Source organism: Gorilla gorilla, chromosome 4 (assembly GCF_029281585.2).
Source record: "Gorilla gorilla gorilla isolate KB3781 chromosome 4, NHGRI_mGorGor1-v2.1_pri, whole genome shotgun sequence".
Classification (NCBI taxonomy): domain Eukaryota; kingdom Metazoa; phylum Chordata; class Mammalia; order Primates; family Hominidae; genus Gorilla; species Gorilla gorilla.
The window spans coordinates 84,063,557-84,078,732 of NC_073228.2; the positions used below are offsets into that span (position 1 = coordinate 84,063,557).

A 15,176-nucleotide genomic window follows, 5' to 3' on the forward strand; every position below is an offset into this window, starting at 1 on the left:
TCTAACCATGAGCTTCACACCTTCTCATTACAGATTTTCTGATGAGATGAGTGGTAATAATAGCAAATGTGATAGTTGTTACTGTGTGATGAAATGTATCCAAATTTGAAAAACTTGCTTTAACTCAGTACTTTCCAAATGGCCATTTCATGATGTTATAATGTGATATGGTTTGGCTTTGTTGCCACCCAAGTCTCATCTTTAATTGTAACTCCCACAATTACCACGTGTCATGGGAGGGACTCAGTGGGAGATAACTGAATCATGGGGCGGGCCTTTTTCTCATGCTATTCTCGTGATAGTGAATAAGTCTCACAAGATCTGATGGTTTTATAAAGAGGAATTTCCCCGCACAAGCTCTCTTTTTTTGCCTGCCCCATCCATGCAAGATGTTACTTGCTCCTCCTTGCTTTCTGCCATGATTGTGAGGCCTCCCCAGTCATGTGGAACTGTAAGCCCTTTAAGCCTCTTTTTCTTCCCAGTCTTGGGTATGTCTTTATAAGCAGCGTGAAAACAGACTAATACAATAAATTGGTACTGGTAGAGTAGGGTGTTGCTGAAAAGATACCTGAAAATATCGAGGCGACTTTGGAACTGGGTAACAGGCAGAGGTTGCAACAGTTTGGAGGGCTCAGAAGAAGACAGGAAAATGTGGAAATGTTTGGAGCTTCCTAGAGACTTGTTGAATGGCTTTGACAAAACTGCTGATAGTGATATGAACAATAAGGTCCAGGCTGAGGTGATCTCAGATGGAAATGAGGAACTTGTTGGGAATTGGAGCAAAGGTGACTCTTCGTATGTTTTAGCAAAGAGACTGGCAGCATTTTGCCCCTGCCCTAGAGATTTGCAGAACTTTGAACTTGAGAGAGATAATTTAGGGTATCTGGTGGAAGACATTTCTAAGCAGCAAAGCATTCTAGAGGTGACTTGGGTGCTGTTAAAGGCATTCAGTTTTATGAGGGAAGCAGAGCATAAAAGTTTGGAAAATTTGCAGCCTAACAACGTGATAGAAAAGAAAATCCCATTTTCTGAAGAGGAATTCAAGCCTGCTGCAGAAATTTGCATAAGTAATGAGGAGCTGAATATTAAGTTCCAAGACAATGGGGAAAATTTCTTCACAGCGTGTCAGAGGTCTTTACGGCAGCCCTTTCCATCATAGGCCTGGAGGCTGAGGAGGAAAAAATGATTTCGTGCCCTGGATCCAGGACCCCCTTGCTGTTTGCAGCCCAGGGACTTGGTGCTCTGCACCCCAGCAGCTCTAGCCATGGCTGAAAGGGGCCAAGGTACAGCTTGGGCCGTGGCTTCAGAGGGTGCAAGCCCCAAGCCTTTGCAGCTTCCATATGGTGTTGAGCCTGTGGGTACATAGAAGTCAAGAATTGAGGTTTGGGAACCTCTGCCTAGATTTCAGAGGATGTATGGAAACGCCTGGATGTTCAAGCAGAAGTTTGCTACAGGGGTGGGGCTCTCATGGAGGACCTCTGCTAGGGCAGTGCAGAAGGGAAATGGGGGGTGAGACTCCCTACTAGTGCACTGCCTAATGGAGCTGTGAGAAGAGGGCCACCATCCTCCGGAATGGTAGATCCACCTACAGTTTGCACTGTGTGCCTGGAAAAGCCGCAGACACTCAACGCTACCCTGTGAAAGCAGCCAGGAAGGAGGCTGTTCCCTGCAAAGCCACAGGATTGGAGCTGCCCAAGACCGTGGGAACCCACCTCTTGCATCAGCACGACCTGGACGTGAGACATGGAGTCAAAGGAGATCATTTTGGAGCTTTAAGGTTTGACTGCCCTGCTGAATTTTGGACTTGGATAGGCCCTATAGCCCCTTTTGTTTGGCCAATTTCTCCCATTTGGAACAGCTGTATTTACCCAATACCTGTGCCCCCATTGTATCTAGGAAGTAACTAACTTGCTTCTGCTTTCACAGGCTCATAGGGGAAGGGACTTGCCTTGTCTCAGATGAGACTTTGGGCTATGGACTTTTGGGTTAATGCTGAAATTAGTGAAGACTTTGGAGGACTGTTGGGAAGGCATGATTGGTTTTGAAATGTGAAGACATGAGATGTGGGAGGGGCCAGCGGCAGAATGATATGCTATGGCTGTGTCCCCACCCAAATCTCATCTTGAATTGTAGGTCCCACAGTTCCCATGTGTTGTGGGAGGGACCCAGTGGGAGATAATTGAATCATGGGGCAGGTCTTTCTCATGCTATTTTTGTGATAGTGAATCAGTCTTAGGAGATCTACTGGTTTTATAAAGAGGAGTTCCCCTGCGCAAGTTTTTTTTTTTTTTTTTGCCTGCCGCCATCATGTAAGACGTTACTTGCTCCTCCTTCCCTTTTGCCATGATTGTGAGGCCTCCCCAGCCATGTGGAACTGTAAGTCCATTAAACCTCTTTTACTTCCCAGTCTCAAGTATGTCTTTATCAGCAGCATGAAAACGAACTAATACTAATGGATCATGCATTGATAAAAGATTGATAATGTTTTTTTAATGTACCAAATGTAAGATAGGTTATAGATTTTTTTCTTTTTTCTTTTTTTTTGAGATGGAGTCTCACCCTGTTGCCCAGGCTGGAGTGCAGTGGCATGATCTTGGCTTACTGCAACCTCCGCCTCCCAGGTTCAAGCAATTCTCCTGCCTCAGCCTCCTTAGCAGCTGGGATTACAGGCGCACGCCACTATGCCCAGCTAATTTTTGTATTTTTAGTAGAGATGGGGTTTCACCATGTTGGTCAGGCTGGTCTTCAGCTCCTGGCCTCAAGTGATCTGCCTGCCTCAGCCTTCCAAAGTACTGGGATTACAGGCGTGAGCCGCCGCACCTGGCCAGATTATAGATTTTAACAGAGTATAAAGGGTTCCTTGATATGGTATAAGATTTCATATTGTAACTAACAAATAAGTGACACTTGGTGAGTTTTGGTACAGTATCAAAAAATAATATTCATAAGTATCTGAAAAATCTGTTAAAATATTCTTCCCTTTTCCAACGACATATCTGTGTGAGACTACATTGTTTTCTTATACTTCAACCAAAACATTAGATTACTTAATGTAATCCACAGATTAGATCATATGTGGAAGCACCTTGAGAATTTTGCTGTCTCTGTTAGATCAGACATGGAAGAGATTTCCAAAAAGGGAAGGTTGTGCCACTGTTATAGTAAATCTTTTTTTTTTTTTTTTTGGAAAATGGTTACTTTTCATTAAAAAAATAAATTCTTGGCCAGGCGCGGTGGCTTATGCCTGTAATCCCAGCACTTTGGGAGGCTGAGGAGGGCAGAACACAAGGTCAGGAGATCGAGACCATCCGGGCTAACATGGTGAAACCCCGTCTCTACTAAAAATACAGAAAAAAATGTTAGCCGGCCATGGTGGTGGGTGCCTGTAGTCCCAGCCATTGGGGAGGCTGAGGCAGGAGAATGGCGTGAACCCAGGAGGCAGAGCTTGCAGTGAGCCGAGATCGCACCACTGCACTCCAGCCTAGGCGACAGAGCGAGATTCCATCTCAAAATAAATAAATAAATAATAATTTATGAGTTTATATTGTTTTTAATAATTTAAAATTTTGAAGTTTTCTTAGTGTTAGTTTCTGATATAGTAAGTGTCTATCTGGCTGTCTGTATTTCTCCGATAAAGAAAAGCTCTTTGGCCAGGTGCAGTGGCTCACGCCTTTAATCCCAGCACGTTGGGAGGCCGAGGCGGGCAGATCACGAGTTCAAGAGATCAAGACCATCCTGGCCAACGTGGTGAAATCCTGTCTCTACTAAAAATACAAAAATTAGCTGGGTGTGATGGTGTGCACCTTTAATCCCAGCTACTCAGGAGGCCAGTAGAATCACTTGAACCTGGGAGGCGGAGGTTGCAGTGAGCTGAGATCGCGCCACTGTACTCCAGCCGGGCGACAGAGTGAGATGCCGTCCCAAAAGAAAAAAAAGAAAAGTTCTCTGCGGCCTTTAATACTTTTTAAGAGTGTTGCATCCTTAGACCAAAAAATTTGAGAATTATTAAAGTGTGATAGTAAAGCTAATAAGATTTGAATTTATTAAGAGTATACAAAGTATAACATTGACTGATTTAAAAGTGTGTATACAAAGGGGCCTTTAGGTTAATAATAAGAATGTGAGAGTTAAAAATATGCTGTAGCAACCAAAACATGAAAAAGTCTACTGACAAGATAAAGACTTGACTTCAGGAGGTAACATCCAAAATGTTTTGAGAAAAAGTGAAGTAAAAAATGAGTCAGATATGTATTTAAAATATAAATGTTGGCTGGGTGTGGGGACTCATGCCTGTAATCTCAGCACTTTGGGACGTCAAGGTGGGTGGATCATTAGGTCAGGAGATTGAGACCATCCTGGCTAACATGGTGAAACCCCTTCTCTACTAAAAGTACAAAAAATTAGCCGGGCATGGTGGCGGGCACCTGTAGTCCCAGCTACTCGGGAGGCTGAGGCAGGAGAATGGCGTGAACCCGGGAGCCAGAGCTTGCAGTGAGCCGAGATGGCGCCCCTGCACTCTAGCCTGGGTGACAGTGCAAGACTCCGTCTGAAAAATAAAAATAAAAATAAATAAATAAATGTATGTTATATTAGTCATGGTCCTCCTGAGAAACACAGTTAACAGGATGTGTGTATGCATATATATAGAAAGAAAGATTGAGATTTAAGGAACTGGCTCCTGTGATTGTGGAGGGTTGGTGAGTCCAGTGTCTAATGGAGTAGGCTGGTTGATTGGAGATTCTGGGAAGAGTTACAATTGGACCCCAAAGGCAGTTTTCCTGGCAGAATGTCTTCTTTTTTTTTTTTTAATTTTAATTTTTATTTAATTTTATTTTTTGAGATGGAGTTTTGCTCTGTCACCAAGGCTGGAGTGCAGTGGCTTGATCTCGGCTCACTGCAACCTCTGCCTCCTGGGCTCAAGCGATACTCCTGCCTCAGCGTCCCAAGTAGCTGGGATTACAGGCATGCACCACCATGCCTGACTAATTTTTGTATTTTTAGTAGAGACGGGGTTTCACCATGTTGGCCAGGCTGGTCTTGAACTCCTGGCCTCAAGTTATCTGCCCGCCTTGGCCTCCCAATGTGCTGGGATTACAGGTCTGAGCCACTGGGTCTGGCCATGAGCCACTGCGCCTGGCCTGTGTTTCTATATATTTGACTGTACATTAAGAATTAGTGAATGCTATCATATATTGAAGAAAATGCTTGGCAACGTAGTGGATTATTGCATGTGAACAGAGGGATGTTGTAGTAGGGTAAAAAGTTGTCTCTTCCCAAGTTACTAGTGAAAGGACCAAACAGAATGGGTTGATAGTGGTGAGAGAGGGACATACACTGGGCTCTGGAAAAATCCATATAATAACTTATTTGCTGGGCATGGTAGGTCACACCTGGATTGCTTGAGGCCAGATGTTCCAGACCAGTCTGGGCAACACAGCAACACCTCATATTCAAAAACAAACAAATAAATTAAAAGTAGTTATTATCCTTGAAAATTTACAGAATCTTCTGAAAGCTTTTTAGAAAGTGTAGCCAGTGTGTCTCTGGGATTCTCTTGCATTCCTGCTATGAACTTAGAAATATTAGCCTTGAGAATTGCAACTAATTCTGTGACTCTGATATTAGAAAATGATTGTTTCTCTTGAGTTAATTAATATTTTAGGTTGGATCCTAAATATCATCCGCATGAGAATGTTGAGTAGACGTACGGGTAATTTTTAACAGGGCAGTAGTATATTTTCCTCTTCTGAGGAGTCTCACTGGGAGAGGCTGACAGCTCATGTGAGGTGAAACGTAGGCTCTGTAAGGGGCACAAGACAGAGGACCATCAGGGCTGGGACTTCCAGAACCCTGGGTCTGCAAACACAGAAGATATTAAGCCTTCTATTTAGTAACATGAAGTTATAAATATAATGTAAATAGCTAACGTCTTATAGTTAAATGTGTACACATGTACTCTTACGTATATGCGACCCCAGTAGAAGAATGAGCAATTTTGCATAAACATACTTTGCAGAAGGGAGCATACCATTTTTTTTAAAAAGGAATTTAAAAAAATTTTTGTTTTTTTGTTTTTTGTTTTTTTTTGAACGAGTCTCACTGTCACCCAGCCTGGAGTGCAGTGGCATGATCACAGCTCACTGCAGATTCAGCCTTTTGGGCTCAAGCGATCTCCCTGGCTCAGTCTACTGTGTAACTGGGACTACAGGAGAGCACCAGCGCACACAGCTAATTTTTTTATTTTTTGTAGGGACAGGTGTCTGACTTTGTTGCGCAGGCTAATCTCAAACTCCTGAGTTCAAGTGATCCTCCCACCTCAGTCTCTCAAAGTGCTGGGATTATAGACATGAGCTCCTATGCTTAGCTGAATTTGTGCTTTTTTATAGTAAAAGAAATTGAGTGGTATTGGCTGGGTGCGGTGGCTCACGCCTGTAATCCCAGCACTTTGGGAGGCCAAAGCGGGTGGATCACGAGGTCAGGAGTTCAAGACCAGCCTGGCCAAGATGGTGAAACCCCGTCTCTACTAAAAACATGAAAATTAGCTGGGCCTGGTGGCAGGTGCTTGTAATTCCAACTATTCGGGAGGCTGAGGCAGAGAATTGCTTGAACCCAGGAGGTGGAGGTTCCAGTGAGCTGAGATCCTGCCACTGCACTCCAGCCTGGGTGACAGAGCAAGATTCTGTCTCAAAAAAGAAAAAAAGAAAAATAAATTGAGTGGTAAAAAGAAATTCAGTAGTAATATCAATGATGAGTTGTTGCTTATAAAATTGCGTGATTCTTAATGCTAGTGAAGGAAGTTTCTTGCAGCATTATTTATACCAAAAATTGAAAATTACCAAAATGCCTTAAAATAGGAGAATTTTAATTATATGTCAACATAATATATGTCAGTATTATGTCAACATAATGTTTTCATGGGATCATTAATAATAATTAGGAAGAATTTGTAACAGTGATATGTTCTGCTCATGGCTACATTATGTTAAAAAAGTGAATATGTAATTACATAGGGCTTTCCTGGTTGTGTTTACATGTATACATAAATATTTATATTCATGTATATGCCTCTGAAAGATTGAAAGGAAATGTACCGGTATATTTAGAATCTCTTACTGTTGGAATAATGAGCAGTGATTTTTGTAGTGTTATGTCTTCCACATTTCAAGGTATATATTATCTTTAGAAAATAAATATATATATTTTTATTAGATAACATTATCTGGAGTGAGTAAAAAGCATGGAGGTATGTGATTTTTGGCTATTTGTACATGTATAGTGGTGAGTAATTCCAAAAGTGGATCAGATGTAACTTTTGCTTAGTTTGATAAAGGCGAGCCATCTACACAAAATTTGGCCAGTTAGTGATTATGGAGAGGTATTTATCTGCACTTTAACCAGAACTATTGTCAAACGTGTGACCTCCTTGTCGGGTGTGTGTGTGCTTATCAATGTTCTACATTATTTCAGAAATGAATTTTTTTTTCTTTTTAGTTATTTAAATCAAATAATACTCTTTCCTCCTTTAGACTTCACGAAAACCTCGTGAAGAGCGAGATGTGTCTCAGTGTGAAAGTGTCGCTTCCACTGTTTCTGCTCAGGAGGATGAAGATATTGAAGCCTCCAATGAAGAAGAAAATCCAGAAGACAGCGAAGGTATCTCAAAATTTTAAATTTAGTTGTGACATCTGCTATCCAGAATAAATAATTTTTAGTGATTTGACTGTGTAGGAGTTGCTTCATTGAGGAAACAGTGTGCCAGTGTTTTCATGGTGTGGAGACTTCAAACTTGAACATAATGTTTTTATTCATTTAATCAACAAATATTTATGTAGCACCTAGGATGGTCCAGAAGATCTTGGAAATGGCAGTCCTGCTTCAGACATCAAGTGCCAACATCAATAAAATACCTGTGTGTCTGTGTCATTGCCACATTTATTTGTTCAGTTAGTATAGTTGGTTACATTTCTCTTTATTTTATTGGCTTAAGTTTGATTTATTTTCATATTTTTACAGAGATTTATATGTACTGTAGTAATGTTTTTACGTAAAAAGAATTAGTGACCCTAGAAGCACCAATAGAAAAAAAAAACACAAAACTTAAGGAAATTTAAGAAATAATGTATCTTTGTCATTTAAACTAATGACAAGTTCATGGAAAGGTAAATGTTTTCTTGATTTTTTTGGTAAGAAAAAAGATACCTAATTTATTTCAGTTTACACTCTGATTAAAGTTTCTGTGGATTTTTTTTTTTTTTTTTTGGAAATTGACTGCTTCTGATGTGGGGATTTTTGTAATGCTTTTAGTAGCTCTTCATATATTATATATTAAATATGTTCATGTTTTGTATATGCAGATAATTTTTTCCATCATTTTCTTTTTGTTTTCCTTTTCAATTACTTTTGTTTAAACTTTGTGTAATTATAGTTGTATCTCTTTTCTGTGTAGGGTCTTTATTTTGTATAAGCTTAAAAGTTGTACATCCTCCAGGTTTAGTAATATTAGATTTCATGTTTTTTTTTTTCCTATAGATTATTCTTATTGTCTTTTAAACTTAAACTTGTATTGAAATGGGTTTTGGCTTTGAACAACCCCTAACCTTAAACTTGTTTTGGGGAGGGTTTGTGAAAAATGAGGTCATCTTTACAAGAGTAGAGAGAGTATTAGAGAAGTCTCACCCGAGGGTAGGGTAAGAGTGCTGCAAACAGGGAAGGTAGTTTGGTGTGTTAATGGCACTTCTAGAGAGGTTGTCAGAGTCTCTTGGTTTTAATGGGTTTGTTTCTGGTGGCTAGTATTCCCTGGGGTTATAAATGTTAATGAAGCCTGGAGGTTAATAAACCTCCTTGGGCTGCCATAACAAAATACCACAGATTGGGTGGCTGCAGCAACTGAAATTAATTTTCTCACGGTTCTGGAGGCTGTATGTGCAAGGTCAAGGTGCTGGCACAGTTGCTTTCTGATGAGGGCTGTCTTTGTGGCTTGCAGATGGCTAACCGCCTCGTTACTTTGTCCTTACATGGCCTTTCCTTTGGGTGTGCGCACTCCTGGTGTCTCTTCCTCATGTGAAGACAACTCCTACTGGATTAGAGCCCACTGTTATAATCTCATTTAACCTTAGTCATCTCCTTAAAGGCCTCGTCTTCAAATACAGTTACATTGCAGGGTAGGGCTCCAACAGAAGAATTTTGGTGGGGAGGGGCACAATGCAGTCCATAACAAAGCCCAAGTCTGGTATTAATATGTCTATCTGGGCCAGGCGCAGTGGCTCATGCCTGTAACCCCAGCACTTTGGGAGGCCCAGGAGGGCGGAACACGATGTCAGGAGATCGAGACCATCCTGGCTAACACGGTGAAACCCCGTCTCTACTAAAAATACAAAAAAAAGTTAGCCGGGCATGGTGGCGGGCGCCTGTAGTCCCAGCTACTCGGGAGGCTGAGGCAGGAGAATGGCGTGAACCTGGGAGGCGGAGCTTGCAGTGAGCTGAGATCATGCCACTGCACTCCAGCCTGGGCGACAGAGCGAGACTTTGTCTCAAAAAAAAAAAAAAAAAAAAAAAAAAAAAATATATATATATATATATATATATATATAATGTCTGATCAAGTGTAGGGTGGCACCATCACATCTGCTCAATCATCTAGAAGAGTTTCCTATTAAGAGGAAATGATTTTCCCAGTAGAATTGTAGGCTCTCTCTTCCTGTTGACTTAGCTTCGTTTGGAAAGTGTCAAGAAGAGAACATAAATGCAGCTCATGTGACCTGTGATCTCATACTTATTCCTAATCTTAATGAGACAGCACAGATGCACTGTTTATTGTGTGGCAAGTCTCTTGCCAGTTGAAGAACGAAGGCAGCTGCTGAAGGGAGGGTTCCTCTATCTGTTTTCCTAAAACACATCTGACTGTTTGAGTATCTTTCACGATTAGAAGAATTAAATCAGACCAAACTTCACCAAAATTTGGATTTGCTCTTGTTCTCTTTTTCTACATCATTCTTTAAGGTTTTTTTTGTATTTTTAGGAAAAAAAAAAGATACTCATGTTTGGCTACTGCTTGGTGAAACATTGTGCCTTGGAAACCTTCCTACTCTTTTGTGGCTTGGAAGAAGAAAATTGGAAAAGTGCTTATGTCAAATGATATCATCTGCTGTATAACCACTAACATGTCTTCTAATATTTTGAAGATAAATGCCTTGTTAGTTTGCCCTTGGATTTGGGGCTTTCTACCACTATATAAACAGAAATGAAGGTTAAGTTGGGCTTTTTGTTAGCTTTTCAATGCTTTGGTAGGATCTTTCAGTAATGATAATGGCTGCTGTTTTTGTTTGTTGGTTTGTTTGTTTGTTTTAGAGATGGAGTCTCGCGCTTGTTGCCCAGGCTGGAGTGCAGTGTTGCAATCTCAGCTCACTGTAACCTCTGCTTCCCGGGTTCAAGCAATTCCCCTGCCTCAGCCTTCCGAGTAGCTGGGATTATAGGTGCTTGCCACCATGCCCAGCTAATTTTTGTACTTTTAGTAGAGATGGGGTTTCACTACGTTGGTCAGGCTGGTCTCGAACTCCTGACCTCAGGTGTTCTGCCTGCCTTGGCCTTCCAAAGTGCTGGGATTACAGGCATGAGCCACCGCGCCTGGCCATGGCTGCCATATATTAAAACCTTACTACATGTGAGGTACTCTTCTGAATTATTTGCTTGTCTTTGTTTGTTTGTTTGTTTGTTTGTTTCTTGGAGACTTGAACTCTCATGTGAACTCCAGGCTCATATATTTGATCACCTACAGTATTTCCATTTGGATGCCTAAGAGCCATCTTATTGTTAACAGCCAAAGCAAACTCTTGTGTCTCTACCACCACAAGCTGCTTTTCCCTCTGGTCTTTCACTATATCAATAAATTAGGTTTTCTTTAGTCTCTTTAGAATTGGATCCTTGTCTCCATTGCTCCTATCCTGCTTCTGAGGAGCCCTCATTGCAATAGTTTTTTGATTAGTCTCTTGCTTCTTTTTGTTCCATTCTTTTTATTTATTTTTAGAGATGAGGTCTCGCTGTGTCACCTAGACTGGAGTGCAGTGGCTCGATCGTGGCTCACTGCAGCCTCAAACTCCCAGGCTCAAGCAGTTTTCCCACCTCATCCCCCCAAGTATCTGGGACCATAGGCGTGTACCACCACACCTGACTAATGTACTTTTTTATTTTGTGTAGAGACAAGGTCCATTCTGTTTTTTCTTCCACAGCAGCCCGAGTAATTCTTCCAAAATGTGAATCAAATCATGTTTCTTCTCTAGTCCAAATTCTGTAACACTTTCCCATCTCAGTAAAAATAAAGACCCAAGGCCTTACTGCAATTTATGAGGCTCTGCACGAACTGACCTTTGTACCTCTGTGAACTTTCTGCCAGCTGCTTTTTTGTTGGCCCCCTCTGCTCCAACCACACTGTCCTCTTTGCTGTTCCTGGGCAAACCAACCCCGACTTCAGGAGGCTTTGTGCTTTCTAATCCCTCTACCTGGGATGCTCTTCCCCACCATGTGCCCAGGGCTCATTCTCTCATTTCCTTGAGTCCTCTGTTCAGATATCACTTTTTTCTATAATACCTCCTCACCCACTTCTTTCTCAGTTTTGTCGTTTAGTCACTGCACTGATCACCACCTGATATATCACTTCTTTTGTTTTTTTGAGACAGGGTCTCACTCTGTTACCCAGTGCTGAAGTGTACCAGCGTGAACACAGCTCACTACAAGCCTTGACCTCTTGGGCTCAAGTGATTCTCTTGCCTCAGCCTCCCAATAGCTGGGATTACAGGTGTACGCCACCATGACTAGCTAATTTTTTAATTTTTTTGTAGAGATGAGGTCTTACTATGTGGCCCAAGCTGGTCTTGAACTCCTGGCCTTAGGCATTCTTCCTGCCTTAACTTCCCAAAGTGCTGGGATTATAGGCGTGAGCCACCACTCTCAGCCTATATCACATATTTACTGTTGTCTATTTCACGCTAGAATATGGGCTCCATGAGAGCATCTGCTTAGGTTTTCTTAAATTGCTGTGTCCGTGGTACCTCAGACAGCTCCCTGCACATACATAGTTGGCACTTCATCATATTTGAAAGGATGAATTTGTAGAAGTTTTTTTTTATATTGCTGTCTATTATATACAATTAAAAAATATTTTTTTTCCCAGACGGTTACTTAGGTTTTCACAACCATTCATGTACTTTATAATCCAGCCAGTATTTGAGTCTACTGTGTACCAGGCTAGTACTTAAGTGATAATCAAAATATATGATCTCTGTCTTCATGGAGTTTATAGCCTAGTGGAAGAAATAGCCAGAAATCATTCTAGTAAATAAATGTAAGATTGTAACTGTAACTAGTACATGTGGTATCAGAACTATATTAGCAAAATATAACTTTGTTAAGGAAACCATGGAAGGCTTTTTTTGGGGGGTGGGGGGACAGAGTTTCACTCTTGTTGCCCAGGCTGGCATGATCTCGGCTCACCGCAACCTCCACTTCCCGGATTCCAGCGATTCTCCTACTTCAGCCTCCCAAGTAGCTGGGAGCACAGGCATGCCACATGTGGCTAATTTTGTATTTTTAGTAGAGACGGGGCTTCACTATGTCGGTCAGGATGGTCTCAAACTCCTCACCTCAGGTGATCCATCCACCTCGGCCTCCCAAAGTGCTGGGATTACAGGCGTGAGCCAGTGCGCCCAGCCCATAGAAGGCTTTTTAAGCATGTGATGTTTGAGTTGATCACCAAAGGAAAAGTAGGTGAAAGAGCCTTTCAGTAAAGGTGAATGGCATGTACAAAGTCTCTGTGGTAGAAGATGCATGAGGCATTGAACAAACTAAATAAAGGCCAGTGTGACTTGAATTCAGGGAGCTGTGTCCAAGCTGGAGAGGCTGGAGGGGGCCCACTGGGCAAGGCCTTGCAGACCATACCAGCAATTTTGGAACTTCATCCTAATAGTAATGGGGGTCCACTGAAAAGTTATGAGAGTGAGAGAGTGAGTTATTGTGGTAAAATCTGGCTTTTAAAAAGACAACTCTATCTTTGTTGTAAAGAATGGTCTGAAGTGGAGTGAAGAGAGTTGGTTTTGGACTAGAGTGCTAGCTGTGAAGTTGAACAGGATTGGATAGATTCAAGAGAAATTTTTAGAGAGAAAATCAGTGACCCTTGTCAAGGCTGGATATGGGGTAAATGAGAAGAGGGTTTAAAAGATGACTTCTTGGTCTCTGTTTTGTTTAATTGGATAGTAAACCCTAGAAAAGAATCTGATTTGCAAGTGGTTATTACAACTCTAGTACAGGACATACTGAATTTGTGCTGCCTTTGATATATCTAGGTAAAGATGTCAAAAAGCACTGAAAGTCTATTTATAGAACAATATAAACGATATGGGGAAAGATCTGTGTTACAACATTAAATTAAAAATCTGTGAAATAGTATTCTAGAACCTTCTGTCCAGTGTGGTAGCCGCTAGACACTTGTGGCTATTGAGCACTTGAAATTTGGCTAGTTTAAATTTAGATATGCAGGCTGGGTGCGGTGGCCTATGTCTGTAATCCCAGCACTTTGGGAGGCCGAGGCAGGCGGATCACCTGACGTCAGGAGTTCAAGACCAGCCTGGGCAACATGGTGAAACCCCATCTCTACTAAAAATACAAAAATTAGCCGGGCATGGTGCCAGGCACCTATAATCCCAGCTACTCAGGAGGCTGAGGCACAAGAATCGCTGGAACCTGGGAGGCGGAGGCTGCAGTGAGCCAAGAAAGCACCACTGCAGTCCAGCCTGGGTGACAGAGCGAGACTCTGCCTCCAAAAAAAAAAAATTAGATATGCAGAAAATGTAAAATACACACCAGATTTTGAAGATTTAGTACCAAAGAAAAGGAAAAATAATCTTATGATTTTTTGCTATTGATCACATGTTAAAATGATATTTCACATATACTGGGTTAATTAAATAAATTCTACAAAATTAGCTAGGCATGGTGGCACACACCTGTAAATCCAGCTACTTGGGAGGCTGAGGCAGGAGAATCGCTTGAACCCAGGAGGCGGAGGTTGCAGTGAGCCGAGATCGCACCATTGCACTCCAGCCTGGGTAACAAGAGCAAAACCCCATCTCCAAAAAATTAAAAAATTTAAAAAAAAGTTTAAATTATTTGACCCATTTCTTCTTACTTTTTTAATGTGACCATCAGAAAAATTAAAATTACAGATGTGATTACATTATATGTCTATTGGATGGAGCCGTTCTAGAGTGTCAGTTCAGCTGGGTAAAAGGAAATTCACAGGAAGAGGCTTCTAGAAATACACCAGAATGTCATCATTTATAGGAATGTTTTTTGTTTAGTTTTATTGTTCGTTCTTTTTCAATTTCATATAAATTATTTTCAGACATTAAAATCCTTTATGCTTTTAGTTTCAGAAGGTCAAGATAATTTGATCTTTCACTTTTATACTCTGTAGGAAACATTAGCCTTCTCAATGGCTGTAAATACTTCAATGAGGTCATCAAAGGAGTAGAATTCATCCTAAACAACTACTTTCAAGCATGGTTTCTATCACCACCTGAAACATGTTCATTATCAGATTTTTATGCTGTATCATTATCTTTAAGGTGCAGAAAATAGTTCTGATACAGAAAGTGCTCCTTCTCCTTCACCAGTTGAAGCTGTCAAGCCCAGCGAGGACAGTCCTGAAAATGCTACTTCTCGAGGAAACACAGAACCTGCGGTTGAGCTTGAGCCCACCACGGAAACTGCACCCAGTACATCTCCCTCCTTAGCAGTTTCAAGTACAAAACCAGCTGAAGATGAAAGTGTGGAGACCCAGGTGAATGACAGCATCAGTGCTGAGACAGCAGAGCAGATGGACGTAGATCAGCAGGAGCACAGTGCTGAAGAGGGTTCTGTTTGTGATCCCCCACCCGCTACCAAAGCTGACTCTGTGGACGTTGAAGTGAGGGTGCCAGAAAACCATGCATCTAAAGTTGAAGGTGATAATACCAAAGAAAGAGACTTGGATAGAGCCAGTGAGAAGGTGGAACCTAGAGATGAAGATTTGGTGGTAGCTCAGCAAATAAATGCCCAAAGGCCCGAACCCCAGTCAGACAATGATTCCAGTGCCACGTGCAGCGCTGATGAGGATGTGGATGGAGAGCCAGAGAGGCAGAGGTGAG

At 41.6% G+C, this 15,176-nt stretch overlaps 1 protein-coding gene across 18 annotated transcripts in view; it reads left to right on the forward strand.

Annotated features, from left to right (window-relative positions):
- The window catches only part of NCOR1 (nuclear receptor corepressor 1), a 184,114-nt gene that overhangs the window by 99,738 nt on the left and 69,200 nt on the right, over window positions 1–15,176 (forward strand). For 14 of the 18 annotated variants that reach the window (XM_055386110.2, XM_055386104.2, XM_055386116.2 and 11 more), the window contains 2 exons: window positions 7,527–7,653; window positions 14,616–15,171. In XM_055386110.2, coding sequence (XP_055242085.2) covers window positions 7,527–7,653; window positions 14,616–15,171 — 683 coding nt within the window. The remainder of the gene's footprint in view (window positions 1–7,526; window positions 7,654–14,615; window positions 15,172–15,176) is intronic. The other 4 variants (XM_055386126.2, XM_055386117.2, XM_055386124.2 and 1 more) reach the window with 1 other exon arrangement.